We start from the raw sequence: 16,816 nt of genomic DNA, 5'->3' as shown, positions 1-16,816 counted from the left end.
AGGGTCCCCCCAAAATCCATACCAGACCCTTATCCGAGCATGCAGCCTGGTAGGCCATGGGAAAAGAGGGGGCAAGAGAGCGCCCCCCCTCCTGAACCGTACCAGGCCACATGCCTTCAACATGGGGAGGATGCTTTGGGGTCTGACCCCAAAGCACCCTGTCCCCATGTTGATGAGGACAAGGGCCACATCCCCACAACCCTTGCCCGGTGGTTGTAGGGGTATGCAGGCGGGGGGCTTATTGGAATCTGGAAGCCCCCTTTAACAAGGGGACCCCCAGATTCTTGCCCCCCCAGTGAATTGGTAATGGGGTACATTGTACCCCTACCATTTCACAAAAAAAGTGTCAAAAATGGTAAAAAAGACAAGAGACAGCTTGGGACAAGTCCTTTATTAAAAGATAAAAAAATAAAAATGCCACAACAGTTCCGCCTCCATGGGAGGCTCCTGCCGAGTGACGCTTCTGGGTGACAGCTGTTATATAGCTGAGGGCGGGGCCACCCAGTGATGTAAACGGGTGACCCCACTCTGACGCCACAGGGAAGCCTCCCCTCACCACAGCAGCTCCTAAACGATTCTAAAAGCCTATGTGTACATGGACGCGTAGGCTTTTATGGGGTTGAGTTTAGGAGCTGCTAGTGTACATGGAGCCTTAATGTGGTTTGGGCACCTACACTTCACTAACTCATAGTCAGTGGCAGCTGGTGCTAAACTTTTTTTTTTTTTGGGGGGGGGGCACAGGCCCGCCCACACTCAGCCTCTCCATGATGATGGTCCCCCACCCCCCGCCATCACCCCTCCACAGTGACATTCTCCCACCGTACTCACCCCTCCGCAGCTTCCTTGGCTTCTCTTCCCGGCCAACCCGAACCACCTCCTGTCCTGATTGGCCAGGAGGAGAAGCCGAAAGACAAGAGTGACTATTACTTTGCTATTGTCATAGCACTGCGCCCCGAGTCCAACCTTTTTCAAGCCAATTAGAGCCTCAGGCTATAATCATGTGGCTTGAAGAAAATTTTTAAAAAATAAACTCATACAAACGTATGAGTCCGGCACCCTGCGGGGGGGGGCATAGTCATGGAAGAGTTACACAACATTGTAAGAAGGATTTTGTAGAAAAAGAAAAGTTTTGTGAAGCATTACTTGTGGTATATACATTTGTGAACAAGAGCAGAAAAGCCATTTAAATATGCTGGAAAAATAACGATTTACGCGTCAAACTTAAGAAAGTGAGTCGGGTTTATAAGCGCAATTTTTTAGGTTTATGTCCCTTTGGTCGCGGACTGAAAATAATAAGCGATTGGTATAATTTTCTCTGTTCTGGCATCTAAATTGCTTTCAGTGCGTTTCCAAAGTCTCGCAGCTGCAACTCATGTTTGTCAGAACAAGATAATATATATATATATATATATATATATATATATATATATTTTTTTTTTTTTTTTTTTCCTTTTAATGATGTGATTTACTCGGGCATTTTTGCGATCTGTACATCGTGTACAATGCGCTGAAAGCAGCGGGGACTGCCAACCAGAATACATTTGCCATTTACTGTAGATTATATACTTAGCTTAACACGCAGTGGGAGAAGGAACTAGTTCCACATGCTCCGCAGATACTTCCATTTAGATATAACGCACATTTGACACAGCAAAGATACAATTTCCTTCACTTTTCTCCCACTTTCTTACACGGCAGGGAGTTAAAGTTTATTTTTATTTTTATTTCTTTCTGATAAATTGTATCATTTGCATTTGAGAAGGTCTGGCGGCACTTGGGGAGTTTAGGACGTATTGGGGCAGACGTACAGAAACTTTAGAAAGGAACAGCGCAATTGTTTTCTAGAGCCAACAATCAGGTTCTATTTTCTCTCTGGAGAAGTGAGGATTAGGATCTGATTGGTTGCTGTGATTAACTTGTTTGGTTTGAGGTGTAAAAGCAACATACTACTCACTGCAATCTAAATTGTCCCTGAAAATATATAAAAAATATCTTTTAGACCAAATTATAGAGATTTTCAACCACTTCCTGTACTGGTGACACCTTTTGCAGGACAGGAAGTAAAGGAATATCTGCAACCAATAAAGAGATAACAACAATAATAATATTAAACAATAAAAAGCTGGCAGAGATCCAGAATTCCCCTACTTAAAGTGATTGTTAAGTGTCAAGGTTTTTCACCGTAGATCATTTAATGCATTAAGGTAAAAAACCTTGTTTGCTGCAGCTCCCCCCCAGAGCCCCCCCCCCCTTTTTCTAACCTGAGCCCAATTCTCATTGGGCAGATTGATAATCAAATCCAGTGACACAGGAGTGGGGGCGGGGCCAAGTCCCACTGTCTGTGTCAATGGACGCAGCAGCGGGACTCGGGAGTGCGCCCGCACAGGTGCCCTCATGGAAAGCGGCTTTCCATGGGGGCATCTGATATAGGGGAGGAGCCAGGAGTGAGGATCGGGGCTGCTCTGTGCAAAACCCTTGCACAGAGCAGGTAAGTATAACATTTTTGCAATCACTTTAAAGTGTTACTAAGCCCACGACTGTAAAATCAGTCTGTATATGCAGTAAAGTAGTGGTCATCAACCCTGTCCTCAGGGCCCACTAACAGGCCAGGTTTTATGTATTACCTTGGGAAGATGCAGACTAGAATACTGCAATCACTGAGCAGCAAATGATATCACCTGTGATCATAAGCGTGTGCACAGGGTGTGCTGGGTGTGCCTGGGCACACCCTAATCACCCCATGAGGTACCAATCCCCCTGCTTCCTATCTCTCTGCCCTGTGGTGCTGCCAGCTTCCCTCCTCTCTTCTCAGGACCGGGGAAGGGGCTGTCTACATTCCTAATTCATAGTAAAATGTGTTTACTGCAGGCTGCAAAAAAAGGGACTGGAGAATCCCTGTCCTCAGTTTTTTTCTCTGTTGCAAAAATGAGACATCAGGGGTCTGTTTAGACACCAAAACCACACAACGAGGCTCCTAAAAAAAATTGTACAAAATAATGAAAAGATTATTAAAAAAAAAAAAAAAAGTACTGACACCCTCCACTGCCCTACTGCCACCAATCTTGCTGTACTGACACCCACCCGTGTGTATTTGTACTCTGGGGGGGCACACCCTAATGCTATAGGCTGCGCACACCAATGCCTGTGATGTATTTCAGTTATCTTGCAAACCTGGCCTGTTAGTGGGCCCTGAGGACAGGGTTGATGACCACTGCAGTAAAGTATGCTTGTTATACTCACTGTGGAACCTAAGGGGTTAATCCTCCGCATTGTGTAAAAAGGCTGTTTGATCCTGTCTTCTCCCAGATAACAAGGATAATCTGCCACAAATTTGTGGCAGTGTTGAATTTTAAGTGTTTCTAACTTGCTGCACATTTTCACTGGTAAGCTGTACACTTGCAGAACACTGAAAGCACAAGTTCTAGTTGACACTTTTTCAATTTGTAGCAAATTTGCGTGGCAAGTCTCTATCAAGAGCAAAGTTGCAGTGGTGAGTCTGCAGCAAGAGCTCTGAATGTCTACAGCATGAAAATTCAGCCACAGTGACCCCTGTGGTGGGATGACTATTGCACAACATAACTGAACAGAATTTGCAGCAGACTTGCAGAATGTTTGCAAAGAAAGTTGATCTGGAGTCAATGCGGACTTGCTGCAATTGTGCAACAAACTTGTGAAGACTGGCAGGTCTAGCATTAGCTTAGCAAGTCATTTTCAAACTTGCAGCACAATTTCTTGCTATCTGGGCTCTGATCCTCCCCTTCTCCTGATAGAACAGGGTAGGAAGGTGCATGTGATCGGCACAGGGTCAATCAGCACTGTCCAAACAAAGGGTCAGGGGTCATTCAGCCTCATAGAACAGTCAGAGTAGAATGAAAACTCCTCCTACAAGCTTTAAAGTGATTGTAAAATCTTGTTTTTTTTTTTTTTTTAATAACAAACATGTCATACTTATCTACCTGTGCAGTGGTTTTGCACAGAGAAGCCCAGATCCTCCTCTTTTCGGGTCCCTCTTGGCTGCTCCTGGGCCCTCCCTCCTGTCGAGTGCCCCCATAGCAAGCAGCTTGCTATGGGAGCACCCGAGCCACAGATCCCTGTGTCCATTCAGACACAGAGCTGTGGTTTGGTCCCGCCCCCTCTCTCTCTTGATTGACTAACTGACTTTGCCTGACTTTGACTGTGATCCACAGGAGAAGTACAACCAAACGAGCTTTGGCTGCACTTCCCCTTTAAAGTGTTTGTTAACCCAGAAAAATATATATTGATCCTGTTTCTTTAAAGAATGTTGTACAGCACAGTGCTTGTGCTGTGTAATTTGGCCCTCTGTATCATCTGAAATACCTGGCTGATCCTGCCAGTTTCTGCTCTCCCCTCTGTACGCTGACCACGATTATCAGGGCTGCTGAGACCTGACATTGTTGTCAGTGTACCTGCCTCCGTCAGCCGCAGCCCTGCTCTCTGTGCCTGTGTCTCCTCTGTCCTCCTCCCCCCTCCCCTCCCTGCTTGTCAGCTCCCCGATCCTCCCGTCCTGCTCTAAAAAAAACAGTATATTTCTTCTACAGTTCCGTATTATATTATATAATATTATATTATATAATATTAAGCTCCCCAGTAGAATAGCTTACTTCAGAGCACTGTTCATCGCTCACGTGTCTGCCCGCTGGTCTCCTCCCCTCCTCTCCTCATCTCGGCTGACATCAGAGGGGGTTTTCCAGCACCTCCCCCTGCAGCTATCAGATCGGGACAGGAGACCGGCGGGCAGTCAGCTGAGCTTACTCTGAAGTAAGCTATTATACTGCATATTTTTAAAAATGACATCCATTAGGGAGCTTAATGTTATATACCAGAGGGAACTATAGAAGAAAAATTTTGACCATAAAGGGGTTGTAAAGGTTCATGTTTTTACACCTTAGGTGTTTTTCACCTATGCATTAAGGTGAAAAAACACCTGTCAGTGACCAGCCCGCCCGTTTTACTTACCTGAACCCTCGAAATTCACCCACAGGGATGCGCTCTCTCTCTGCCCGGGGTTCTCGGCTCTTGATTGGATAGATTGATAGCAGTGCAGCTATTGGCTCCCGCTGCTGTCAACCAAATCCAATGACGCGGGCACTGGTGGGCGGGGCTGAGTTCTGCATTCGGCCTCTATGGACGCCGAATGCTGGACTCGGGAGCGCGCCCGCAAGGTAACCCCCTGGGACAGCGCTTCTCCCAGGGGGTTATCTGATGTGGGGAGGAGCAATGAGAGCCTTCGAGGGACCCCAGAAGAGCAGGTTCGGGGCCACTCTGTGCAAAACGAGCTGCACAGTGGAGGTAAGTATGATATGTTTGTTAATTAGAAAAAAAAGAAAAAAACCTTTAGTGTCACTTTAACAAACACTTAAAGACAGGCCCACTGCAAACAGTGAGTGTAGGCAATTTTGTGACTCTCTGCTGCCACCTAGAGCTTGCCTGTGGGGGGCTCAGCTCCATCTCCTGCAGCAGTGCTCAGCTGGCGTGGGAAGAATGCAGAGCGGCTGTATTTGTTTGAGAATAATAGGAGCTGCAAAAAAAAAAAAAAATTGCATTTGTCCTTTTTCTAGCTCTCATTACAAACAAACACTGATTGTTGTTTTCTTCAACAGCTTGTAAGAATATCAAAGGCAGAGTGCTTGCCTGAATAGCTGCAATGCAGCAGTGTACTCTGCAGTCCACATTGTCACTGTCACTCACAGTGGGCAGCTAACCACTCAGAACTTCCTTAGTGGCGGTTCTGTGTGCCTTCCATCAAACTGTTGAAGCAATGCTCATTTTTAATCGGAGGCTGTAAAAAAAAAAAAAAGGGCACTCAATTTTCAAATTAAAATTTTCAAATTTAAAGTAGAGGATTCCTTCATAAAAGTCATTAACGGTGCAAGAGTCTGCACTCCTCATGATGCCAATTAGATTGTGACTTTTCTTTTGCAAGTTTTAAAACAGTATTACCCCCAAAACAAACATTTTATTATATTGCAGCTTACTAATTCTTAGATGTGATGGCTGCATTACTTTTCCTTTTTAGGCTTTCTTTTGTTTTCACCTGGTGATCCTGCCAGTAAGTCTTGCTTTTCTGTTTTGATCGTTTTTATTAATTTTCCAAGAATAAAAAAAAGGAAACAATACAAAGCAAAGCGGCAAACTTTCCTCGTAGAGCTCTGTACAAATAACAAAGAGGATACACAATGTGTGTGTGTGGGGGGGGGGGGGGGGAGACCTGAAAAGACCATTACAAATGAAGCGATTTTTCCATGGAGTCTCATATCTACATACATTAACCAGAAGAACAAACAGACAAACATTTGCCCAATATGGACCCATAGCCTTATTGTAGATAAAAAGGCCTTTACCAGGACGGTTGAACAGGACCGTCTGTGGTGTACAATAGGGCTATATGGTCAAAAATATGGATCCCTAAAAATAGTCCACAAAGAGGTAGAACCTTCAACTTGCATTATGGGGTTCCAAAATCACTTTCCATGGTCAAACATCAACCTGACTAATATGGGAGAGACCCCTCCTCACTATCCACATCATTGATAACATACGTTAAGAAAGAACAAGAAGAGAAGGACATTACTACCAGGCTAATGAGAAAGAAAAAGAAGAAGAGAGAATAAGAGAAAGAAAGTAGAAGATGGTGAGTCCATCCAGGATCTATCCAACGACCATTCCTCCACCCCAAACTCACTCATCCACGTCTTTATGGACCTTGCTTTGTGCACTGGTACGCAGTCATGTTGGAACAGGAAGGGGCCATCCCCAAACTGTTCCCACAAAGTTGGGAGCATGAAATTGTCCAAAATATCTTGGTATGCTGAAGCCTTCAGTGCTCCCTTCACTGGAACTAAGGGGCCAAGCCAAACCCCTGAAAAACAACCCCACACCATAATTCCCCCTCCACCAAATGATTTGGAGGGGTGGCCCAATACGTGGATGAGTGAGTTTGGGGTGGAGGAACTTGACTGGCCTGCACCTCAAGCCGATAGAACATCTTTGGGATGAATTAGAGTAGAGACTGCGAGCCAGGCCTTCTTGTTCCAACATCAGAGCCTGACCTCACAAATGGGCTTCTGGAAGAATGGTCAAACATTCCCATAGACACTCCTAAACCTTAGATAGCAAAAGTCAACAGCGCTAAAATGTGGCCATGTGTGGGGGAGAAGGGATCACAGTCAATAGCGTGGGGTCTGAACCCAGTGCAGCTGGACAACAACCATAGCTGGAGGATATGGGTAAAAAAGTACTCAACAAAACAATCCAGCGCTCAATGGGTTAGTAGAAAAAGCAGTCTCACAACAGGCAATGTAACGTAAATACAGCTAGTTTAATCAATGATAATCATAAGATCCAATCCTGTTGTCAAGCAAGAAGGTATGGGGAGTGATAAAAAGTAAAAGGCTTACAGTGTCACCAGGGAACTACAGAGCAACGAGGATCTGCCGGCATCTGGGTATGGGGAAAACCTCACAGCATGGGGGAGGGGGTGCCAATGCCCCTGCTGTGCTGCAGCTGAATGTAAGACCCACTCGCCAGCGTGTGGAGGACGGCTGGATGTGCTGCAGGAGGAGGCGGAGGCGGCAGTTGGCGGGAAAGTGGAGAGCCAGACTCCGTGCTTCACGTGTCAGGGACGCCAGACCCGCTAGAGTGCTGACAGGAGGGGGAGAAAGCATCCTTTCCATAGGGTGACAACACTGCTGTGTGATTTCACTGCAGAAGGACTACTGTTGTCACCCCATTACAGGAAGTTAAAAATAATGGATTTGATGGAAGGATTAATGGTTACAGGGGGACATAGAAAAAAACAAAAACTGCCCTGTCAATTCTATTGATGGACTGCATCATGTATGTTATTTTGGATTTTAGCCAGAGTTCCACTTTAAGGCACATTTTCTATCCCAGGCACCTGCTAAGTACAGTTATTACGCCATCTGGCTATGCTTAGGGCATGTTTGAGGTTAAAGCAGGTCTAAATCCAATCACTAAAAATCTCAAATAAGTTTTTTATAGCGGAAATAAACCCACCGATTTAACAGTTTAAAAAAAACATTTACATTCCCGGCACGTGTCGGGAATGTATCTGTCACATTGGTTGTGCTCTCCACCAAATCAAGCCATCAAATGGTTGGAGTCATAACTGATCACATGTGCAGCACCATGGCAGTTGAGGCCAAGAAGGCAGCTTTCTTGGCTGAAAATGATAGGAGAGTTTACTTCCACTTGGACATGTTTGTTTAATTTCAGATATTGTTTTCAGGTTTTTTTTTAACTGGAACTAAACCTTCCTATCCCTTTTCAGCCAAGGATGCTGCCATCTTAGACTGCTGCACACGTGATCAGTTATGACTCCAGCCATTTTATGGTTTGACAGTCTGGTTGAAAGCACAAGTAAATGTGACAGTTAGCATTCCCAGTATGCCGGGAATTTTTTTTTATTAAACTGTTAAAATGATGAGTTTAGTTCTGCTTTAAATCTTAAGCTTTCATTAAAATAATACTAATAGTAATGCAGCCATGATGGTTCTTGTTCAGGCACTTCCTCTATAGGGTGACAGTTGTATCCCAATTGTGCTCCTGTCTTATCACCCTGTCACAGGTGCTGCTGGTGGAATCTACAAGTAAGCATTCTCTCACACATTGCACAGGCACGTTCCACCTTTGTCACTATCAGGTGGGCATTGATGTGCAGCTTACACTGAAGCTGACAAATGTACATAGGAACCGAGATGGGATAGGGGTGCAAAAGTGAGCTGTGGACAGGGGGTGCAGAGGTGAGCTATGCTGGTGTTGAATGCAGATGTGAGCTGTGAACGGGTTGTGCACAAAAGTGAGCTGTGAACTAAGGGTGAAGAGGTGAACTGTGGGCAAGGGTGCAGAGGAGAGCTTTGGATGGGAGTGGCAGATGTGAGCTGTGGATGGGGGTGCATGGGTAAGCTCTGGATTGCTGGTGCAAAGGTGTGCTAAGTTGGTGGTAGAGGCAGAGGTGAGCTGTGAATGAGGGGAAGGGGGAGATGTGAGCTGTGGAAAGGAGGTCCAGAAGTGAGCTGTGGATGGGTGTAACGAGGTGAACTGTGGGTGGGAGTGCATAGGTAAGCTTTGGACAGACGGTGCAGAGGTGAGTTGTGGATGGGATGTGCAGAAGTGAGCTATGAATGAGGGTGCAGAGGTGAGTTGTGGATGAGGGTGCAGAGGTGAGTTGTGGATGAGGGTGCAGAGGTGAGTTGTGGATGAAGGTGCAGAGGTGAGTTGTGGATGAGGGTGCAGAGGTGAGTTGTGGATGAAGGTGCAGAGGTGAGTTGTGGATGAGGGTGCAGAGGTGAGTTGTGGATGAGGGTGCAGAGGTGAGTTGTGGATGAAGGTGCAGAGGTGAGTTGTGGATGAGGGTGCAGAGGTGAGTTGTGCATGAAGGTGCAGAGGTGAGTTGTGGATGAGGGTGCAGAGGTGAGTTGTGGATGAGGGTGCAGAGGTGAGTTGTGGATGAAGGTGCAGAGGTGAGTTGTGGATGAGGGTGCAGAGGTGAGTTGTGGATGAAGGTGCAGAGGTGAGTTGTGGATGAGGGTGCAGAGGTGAGTTGTGGATGAGGGTGCAGAGGTGAGTTGTGGATGAAGGTGCAGAGGTGAGTTGTGGATGAGGGTGCAGAGGTGAGTTGTGGATGAAGGTGCAGAGGTGAGTTGTGGATGAGGGTGCAGAGGTGAGTTGTGGATGAGGGTGCAGAGGTGAGTTGTGGATGAAGGTGCAGAGGTGAGTTGTGGATGAGGGTGCAGAGGTGAGTTGTGGATGAAGGTGCAGAGGTGAGTTGTGGATGAAGGTGCAGAGGTGAGCTCTGGATGGCTGGTGCAGAGGTGTGATATCTTGGTGACAGATGCAGAGGTGAGCTGTGAACAGGAAGAACACAAGTGAGCTGTGGGTGGAGGGTGAAGAGGTGAACTGTGGGCAGGGGTGCAAAGGTGAGCTGTTTTAATACATGTTGAATTGATATACAAGCGATGTCTTGATATACAAGTAGCGTCATTTCAAAACTGAGTATAAAAGAGAAGAGAGGCGCCTCTAAATGTAGCAATACAGTTATATTTAACGAAGGTACAACATTTTGCAACTGTCCTCAGGGCCCACTAACAGGCCAGGTTTTATGTATTGCCCTGGGGAGATGCAGACTAGAATACTGCAATCACTGAGCAGCAAATGATATCACCTGTGATGTATTTCAGTTATCTTGCAAACCCGGCCTGTTAGTGGGCCCTGAGGACAGGGTTGATGACCACTGCCTTAGATGATCTCACACTGCAGATATGCAGCTATGTGTCTAGGCACAGAAAGTACACTGGTATATTGGAGAAATTCAAGACAAAAACGTACCCCACAGCTCTCACTGACTGTCACTGACCACGTTACTACAAATGAAGGAGGTACTATGAGGTCAGAGGGAGTGACTGGTGAGAGCTGCAGGATCCCCAAGAGATTAATTATCCTGAGGTGTCAATTTCCCAACTGAATTGGGAAAGGCAAGTATTTTTTCCTTACATTTTCAGGCAATAAACACTTTAAAATAAACAAAAAAAAATGTTGCGACATGGCCGTGTTAAGTACCATATCAGCAATCGCTCCAATAATTTTATCTTTATAGGTCTTCTTCAATATCAGATAATAACTTTATGGTGTTTTTAGGCAACATCCAGTTGTCTGCAATATATAAGAAGCGATCAAGCAGTTGGAATACTTTCTATTGCTCCCTGAAGATTTTGGTTTTCAACCAGCAAAACTGCACTGCATGCTCCATTTCCCCTAAAATGGAAATTTTACGTGTGATTGTTCCGCAGTTTGTCTGAGTGATCATACCGAAATAATGAGCCTTGCTAAAAATACTCTCTGTGCATCTCATTAGCTGTGGAATGATTCTATTTTTACAAACGGAATCATTTTAATGGTTTTGTTCTTCCTCCTGTGTGTCCACTCCGGCTGCCTCCTTCGCTCATTATATCTGTATTGGTAGAAAATACATTCCGTAACCCAAAATTCCCCCAGAATGCCCTCACCTCTTCACAAATAATGAATTGTTGTCTTCTTAGAACTGTTTTTTTTTTTTTTTTCAGTAAACTTCTTTCTACACTTTATTTGACACTTGTCAGTATAGTAATAGTAAATGGTGTTGGCATTTTACATCTCAGGAAAACTGTGAAATATCCGTATTATGCAGCGGAGGGAACGCTAATGTCTCGCTCAGAACGATGAAAATACAACTGCGGGGGGATTTTAAGTGAGTCCAAAAATGAGTCACTCTTTAGCCAATGTGCTTGTTTTTTGCTCGCTTTATCGCCTGTTTTACAGACATGGATATTGTCAGCAGACGGCAAAATCCTGATTTGAATACGAAGATAAAAATTGTCTAAGTGGAACATGTTGTACCACAGTGGCATTTTAATGAACAACTCCAAATATATAAAACAAACCTTTACTTACGTATTCTTTCAGTCCTAAATCATTTTTTCCATTCAACCAGGCTGAGTTCCTGAAATATGTCCTTATGGGGTTGATTTACTAAAACTGGAAAGTGTAATTTGGTGCAGCAGGGTAGCAAATCAGCTTCTAACTTCATCTTGTTCAATTCAAGTCATTGTAAATGATCACCTTGTAAAACAACCTATTCAGTTTAAAATAGAAATAAAGACATCTTTGTATAGATAAAAAAAAAACAAAAAAAAAATGTAAATACCTTTTTTTTCCCCTTTTAATAAGTGGTCACGTTCCCTCTGTTCTCAGCTGCATAAGAGCTGGGGGAGGAGAAGCAGCAGCACACTGAGCTTCCCAATGAATGGCTGTGCAGCGGGGCATGTCAGGACTGATCATTGGAGATGAGCATACTGAGTTCCCAGCATAGCTAGAGAACTGACCATGTGCTCTCCTGCTTAGTACGGTCAGTTTTTAATAGGAAAGCAGAGGGACTGGCAGGAACACCAGGGATTTCACATGAAGGAAACAATACAAATAGAACAGGATACTTTCTCATACAAGTACATGCTACAGCAGAAACATATCAGGAATATGAAATGTTGGGTTAACACTTTTAAGCTTTGACAAAAAAAATGGAAGTTGAATGATTTCAGTGCAGAGCTGCACCAGATTTTGCACTCTCCAGTTTTAGTAAATCAACTCTCATACTGCTTTACTGCATTCCATCTGAAGGAAGAGGAGGAGTGTGGCGGGTCGGTGCCACCAGTGTGCCAATGTTCAAGTGTAAATCTAACCACACACAATAGAATTTTATTTTACAAAATCCTATAGTCCTCTGATGCCCATCCTGTGGCCCAAGGGCCATGTGTGCCCTTTGGTATTTGTTATGGAACCCTTGGACCACAGACATTCTAGATGAAATGATGGCCATAGACATACTACAGGTTTGGTTGAAGACTGGAGACATTCTGTGGAAGACTGGGTTCCTTGTTACTTTAGGCTAGCAGAGCTCACTGCTATTAGTCCTGTACATTCCACATTAATAATTATGCTACCAAATGTAGTGTGTGCTGTAACATGCCTCTAGCATTGCTCCTGTTTCTTCATGCCAGAGAGTGCCTTTTTGGTGAAGCCCAGAGCCACCGAACAGCAGTAAATATTTAGGTTTTCAGCAGATCAGCCTCTAGTGGCTCTGATTTGCCAAAAATGGAGAGCAACTGAGCATGTGCAGAGCAGAGTGAGACCGTGTATTACTTGATTTTAAACAGGCTTTTAAACAGTATAAGCACCTTTTTTTAAAAGTTTTACATAGCTATACCAGCAAAAGGGGCCAGCCTGAAGTGATCTAGCAGGACTTAAAGTGGTTGTAAAGTCAGAAGGTTATTTTATCTTAATGCATTCTATGCATTAAGATAAAAACAACCTTCTGTGTGCAGCAGCCTCCCCTGAGCCCCCTCTAATACTTACCTGAACCCCATCTCTATCCAGCAATGTCCATGAGTGCCTCGTCAGTCCAGGACTCTTTCTCCTGATTGGCTGAGACACAGAAACGTCGCAATTGGCTCCCGCTGCTGTCAGTGAGCAAATGAGGAGAGAGAGGTGGCGGGGCCAAACCGCAGCACCGTGTCTGAGCTCGGCTTGGGTGCCCCCATAGCATGTTGCTTGCTATGGGGGCCAGAGGCGGCTCTAGACTTTGTGAGGCCTTAGGCAAAACTTAGACATGAGGCCCCCCTCACTCCCATAATGGGAAAAAAAATTCAAGGGATGAAAATGAACTGTATTAGGAGGGTACAGTATAGGCGAGTGGACAGTACAGGGGGTAGGTGAGTGGGCATAATAAAGATATATTTTCCTCAAGCAGAGCTGCACAGGGAAGCTGCTCTCACAGATCCTACCTATTCTGGTAGGCTGTCACAAAGAGAGAAATAAAAGGGGGATGGGTGGAGAAGGAAGGAAGGGAGGAAGGAAGGAAGGAAGGAAGGAAGGAAGGAAGGAAGGAAGGAAGGAAGGAGAAAAAAAAAGAGAAAGGAAGAGAAAAAAAGATGGAAGGAACGAAAGAAAGAAAGAGAAAGAAAGATGGAAGGAATGAAAGAAAGAAAGAGAAAGAAAGATGGAAGGAAGGAAAGAAAGAGAAAGAAAGATGGAAGGAAGAAAAGAAAGAGAAAGAAAGATGGAAGGAAAGAGAAAGAAAGAGAAAGAAAGAAAGAAAGAAAGAAAGAAAGAAAGAAAGAAAGAAAGAAAGAAAGAAAGAAAGAAAGAAAGAAAGAAAGAAAGAAAGAAAGAAAGAAAGAAAGATGGAAGGAAAGAAAGAAAGAAAGAAAGATAGATAGATAGATAGATAGATAGATAGATAGATAGATAGATAGATAGATAGATAGATAGATAGATAGACAGTACAGGGGGTAGGTGAGTGGGCATAATAAAGATATATTTTCCTCAAGCAGAGCTGCACAGGGAAGCTGCTCTCACAGATCCTACCTATTCTGGTAGGCTGTCACAAAGAGAGAAATAAAAGGGGGATGGGTGGAGAAGGAAGGAAGGAAGGAAGGAAGGAAGGAAGGAAGGAAGGAAGGAAGGAAGGAAGGAAGGAAGGAAGGAAGGAAGGAAGGAAGGAGAAAAAAAAGAGAAAGGAAGAGAAAAAAAGATGGAAGGAACGAAAGAAAGAAAGAGAAAGAAAGATGGAAGGAAGGAAAGAAAGAGAAAGAAAGATGGAAGGAAGGAAAGAAAGAGAAAGAAAGATGGAAGGAAAGAGAAAGAAAGAGAAAGAAAGAAAGAAAGAAAGAAAGAAAGAAAGAAAGAAAGAAAGAAAGAAAGAAAGAAAGAAAGAAAGAAAGAAGGATGGAAGGAAAGATAGATAGATAGATAGATAGATAGATAGATAGATAGATAGATAGATAGATAGATAGATAGATAGATAGATAGATAGATAGATAGATAGATAGATAGATAGATAGAAGGAAAGAAAATAAGAAAGATATATGGAAGGAAAGATAGAAGGAAGGAAAGAAAGAAAGAGAAGGGGGTGGAGACGGAAGGGAAGGAAGAACATCCCCTACATCAGTGTACTCACTGGGAGGCAGGAGGGACTGGATGGATGGATGGATCAGACTCCCCTTGTCCTTCTCTTTGCTGGGTTCCAGCTTGAATCTTCCCGCCCACACATCCCCTTCTCTGAGGCAGAGCAGAGAACACTGCCGAGGAGAGTGGGCGGGGCAGACACAGGAGGAGAGGGCGGGAGGAGGAGGAGCAGAAGCTCTCTCTCCTCTTCTGTCTGGCTGTGCGGACAGCAGGGGGAGGGGGGAGATCTGTCAGAGCTCTACTGAGCGGCTCTCCCTGTCTGTGATCCGGAGCTCCGATCACATGTCTCACTCGCAGCCCGTATCTCTCCCTGTAGCAGAGCGAGGGGCTACGGGACTGTGTGATGGCAGAGATCTCTGCTGCTGGAAGGGCGGCTCTCTAATTAGGTAAACTAGCCAGCTGTGCGATGCCCCTATGACTGCGAGGCCTGAGGCCACCGCCTATTTCGCCTAATTAGAGAGCCGCCTCTGATGGGGGCACTCAACAGAAGGGAGGGGCCAGGAGCCTCAGCCAGGGAATCTAGAAGAGGAGTAACTGGGCTTCTCTGTGCCAAAGCATTGTATAACATGTTTGTTATTTTTAAATAAAAAATAAATAAACTTTAATATCACTTTAATGCTTCCATTCACATTGGTGCATGGTATGGGGCCCTTGGACCTTAACAGTCTGCAAAGAGTGCATGTGGCCCTTGGGCTGCAAGATGGGCAACACCAGGGATCCAGAGGATCAATGCTATTACTCCTATACAAATCAGAGCTTTCCATTTAGCCAGTCTAAGTATCTGAAATGTGTCTTTATATTGTTTAACAACATTCCATCTGAGGCTGAAGGGCTGGAGGCAGAGGTACTTAGGTTGGGTTACATGAGGGACTGTGGTCGGTAGGTGTCCCTATTGCGCAGATGTTAAAGTGTACAGTTGACCACACACAATACAATATTATTGTACACAATCCTTTAGCTCCCCGGTGCCCAACCTTTGGCCCAAGGGCCACATGCGCCATTTGGTACTCGTTATACAACTCCTGGATCTCAACAGACTTCAATGGGAATGGGAGCATTGATTTCTATAGGGGTAATAGCAGTGAGCTCTACTAGTCTCGTGTAATATTTACTCTTTCACTGTCTTCTACGCATGTCTCCAGTCTTCAACTAAACCTGTGGCTTGCCTACACTCTCTGACCATCATTTTCTCTAGTATGCCTGCTGTCTCTGTCCTCTCTAGCATTACATAAACTGTTTGGCCCTTTGGTCAGGAGCCATTGATGAGGCCCTCTATAACTCATAGGTTGACAATCAGTGCTTTAGATCTCCTGACAACTCTGTAGTGCATGGACCTTCCTGACTGGAAACAAATTGAATCAATTATTTAGGTATGCCCTCAGAAACTTTTGGTGAACCTAGATGTGAGTATACAAAGATGGCAAAGTGTATGGTCAGTGGGGCCCTGTATCAAGAGAACCTGTAAAATATAGAAAGTTTCTTGTACTTCAATGGTATTCTTTATACAGTTTTAGTGTAAAAAGAAATTTCACATGTAAAATTAGGCAACATTTCAGAGCCTAAGATGGCTCCTTCCCCAAGGCAGCATAGTGTGAGTATATTGCCTTGAGGAAGCAACCCTCTAAGGGTGCTAAATGTCACCTAATTTCACATGAGACAACTTTTCACTATAAAACTGTAAACCAAATTTGGAGTGCTGGTGACCTTCTAGATTTTGTTGAAACCAACATGGAACCATCCACCGTTGTCATTTCAAACACTTGCAATTTGCAGTGTTTGAGAGAGCAAATAGCTATACAGAGATGTCATATATTTTCAGGTATCCATATCCTTACAAATATGTTTAAAGTGATCCATATGAATATGTAAAAACTGAACTTTCTGCTTTACTATAAGCAGTCAATATGTCAGATTCTCTTTGATGGAACGCTATGGGTAAACCTGTAAATTTCATGCTTCTTTTGGCATTTTTCTTTATAGAATGGCCAGTGTGGAGAAGGAATGAAGTCTCGTAATCTCACGTGTATAGTGCACGATGGTTCCACCTCTGGTGCAAAAAAGCAAGTAGACCCTAAATTGTGTGGCCGGTTACCTGGAGAGGAAAGTCCACTTAGTCTGCCCTGCTATGTACCGTGTCCAGGTAGAGTCGTCATCATCAGGAAATGTTGTTAAATTTTTTTTGCTACTCTCTTCATACATGAATGGGAAAAGATTAGCAATTTCCAGTTGAAATATGTTTAAAAGGTCAAAAAACAGAAAAAAGAAAAAAAGATGGACT

The 16,816-nt window shown here is 44.3% G+C and overlaps 1 protein-coding gene across 2 annotated transcripts in view; it reads left to right on the top strand.

Moving 5' to 3' along the window:
* Positions 1–16,816, top strand: part of THSD7B (thrombospondin type 1 domain containing 7B) — an 807,368-nt gene that overhangs the window by 746,567 nt on the left and 43,985 nt on the right. For both annotated transcript variants that reach the window (XM_073634254.1, XM_073634253.1), the window contains exon 23: positions 16,519–16,678. In XM_073634254.1, coding sequence (XP_073490355.1) covers positions 16,519–16,678 — 160 coding nt within the window. The remainder of the gene's footprint in view (positions 1–16,518; positions 16,679–16,816) is intronic.

Source organism: Aquarana catesbeiana, linkage group LG06 (genome assembly GCF_042186555.1).
Source record: "Aquarana catesbeiana isolate 2022-GZ linkage group LG06, ASM4218655v1, whole genome shotgun sequence".
Classification (NCBI taxonomy): Eukaryota; Metazoa; Chordata; class Amphibia; order Anura; family Ranidae; genus Aquarana; species Aquarana catesbeiana.
Note: the sequence above shows the minus strand (reverse complement) of the source record. Positions and strands in the feature narration are given on the sequence as shown.